Source organism: Calidris pugnax, unplaced genomic scaffold (genome assembly GCF_001431845.1).
Source record: "Calidris pugnax isolate Ruff unplaced genomic scaffold, ASM143184v1 scaffold18, whole genome shotgun sequence".
Lineage (NCBI taxonomy): Eukaryota > Metazoa > Chordata > Aves > Charadriiformes > Scolopacidae > Calidris > Calidris pugnax.
The window spans coordinates 14,574,524-14,576,180 of NW_015090812.1; the positions used below are offsets into that span (position 1 = coordinate 14,574,524).

At 61.4% G+C, this 1,657-nt stretch overlaps 1 protein-coding gene across 1 annotated transcript in view; it reads left to right on the plus strand.

Moving 5' to 3' along the window:
- Positions 1-826: 826 nt before the first annotated feature.
- Positions 827-1,657, plus strand: part of CYR61 (cysteine-rich, angiogenic inducer, 61) — a 3,284-nt gene continuing 2,453 nt past the window's right edge. The window contains exon 1 of the mRNA XM_014938954.1: positions 827-986. Within this exon, the coding sequence (XP_014794440.1) occupies positions 827-986 (160 nt within the window). The remainder of the gene's footprint in view (positions 987-1,657) is intronic.

Here is a 1,657-nt window from a genome sequence, read left to right on the forward strand (position 1 = left end):
CCCGGCGGCCATCCGTGCGCTCGGTTCCGGCGGCGCGGTCCCGGCTGTCACCCCCGCCTTCGGCCGTGGGCACCGGGAGGGCGACGAGACGTTCCGGGCTTGTCTCCTCCGGGCAGCGGAGGGGCTCCCTGCCGCCTCCCCCGTCCCGAAACGCCGGTCCCGGCGGAGCTGGCTGCACGGACAGGCGGCGCGGGCAGGTGAATGGCAGCCCCCTCCTCTTCGCATCCCCTCCCTCTCCACTGTCTCCCTCGCCCCCTTCGCCCCCCCACCCCCTCCCTCCGCTTTCCGTGGGCTTTGGAGAGGTTGGGGTTGGTTTGGGGGTTTTTGGGTTTTTTTTTTTTTTTTCAAAGTTTCGCCTTTCCTTTGGCTCTGCCCCAGGGTTGGGGTTGGTTTTGGGTTTTTTGGTTTTTTTTTTTTTTTGCAAAGTTTCGCCTTTCCTCTGGCTCTGCTCCTCCACCAGCCAGCCTTGAAGGCGACCAAAAAAAACCAAAAAAACAACCAAACCCAAAGCACCAAACCCCCAAACTTGTGTTAAGAACAATAATCTCATTTGCAAAGAAAAATCCTTGGAATGGGGACTTATTGTAACGCCGTTGGGGAGCAGCCCCAACTGCTGGGCTTTTTTCACTAGAGGAGCGAGCGGCAGGATAACGCCAGTTGGCTCCTCCAGCCCCATTCTCCTAAATCATGATAGACAGATTGCGTGAAAAACAGGAATTCCAAAGAATTTCCTGCCCTGGGAACAGAAGTTAAGGCTATATTTAACAACATCTGAAGCTGTCAAGAATGCTTTGTGGTTGGATAACAGAGCAGAAAAATGTGAAAAATGCGGGCTACTGCTATACCAAATATGGAAATATTGTTACGTCTGGTGGCTGAATCCCCATCTGGAAATACTTACGGCCACGAAAAGAAAAGACGCCACAACAGAAGCCCCCGCTTCTCCTCCCCAGCCCCGCGCCTCCGACGGGGAAACACGGTTCGAGGTCGCCCGGTCTGAGCGGGGGACACCGACCCCGGGGACGGGCGGGGGGGCGGAGGGCTGCCCGCTGCGGGGCCCAGCAATTCCCGCCGGAAAACCGGGCTCCCGGGGGTGACACAAAACCTTTCGTCCGTCCCCATCCCGTCCCCCCCCTCAGTGCAGCGGTAGCGACACAGTCCCGGGCACGGCCGGGTGACGGTGTGGAAGGTGTGACAAACGGCTCGCTCCGGTTGCGGCAGCAGCTGGCGGGGCCGGACAGATGTGCGTCTGTCTGTCCCCAGGGCTGCAGGTGGCGCTGGGGACGCCCGGGGCCGGGGCACCCACCGGCACGGCCCCGAGCGCCACCGGCTCCCGGGGGCAGCATCCTCCCGCCAAGGGGCGTCCGTAAGGATACCGGCGGGGAAAACCCGCGTAACGGGGGTAAAAAACGCGAAACGGGGAAAAGACCCGCATAACGGGGGGGGGAAGCCCACATAACGGGGGAAAAGACCCGCATAACGGGGATAAGAACCGCATAACGGGGCTAAGAACCTGCATAACGGGGATAAGAACCTGCATAACGGGGTGGTAAGACCCCGCACCCGGGGGAAAAGCCCCGCGTACCGGGGGAAAGCCTCCCCGGCGGGGCCGTGGGCCGTGAGCCCCGCGGGAGGAGCCCGTCCCCGCCCCCCTCCC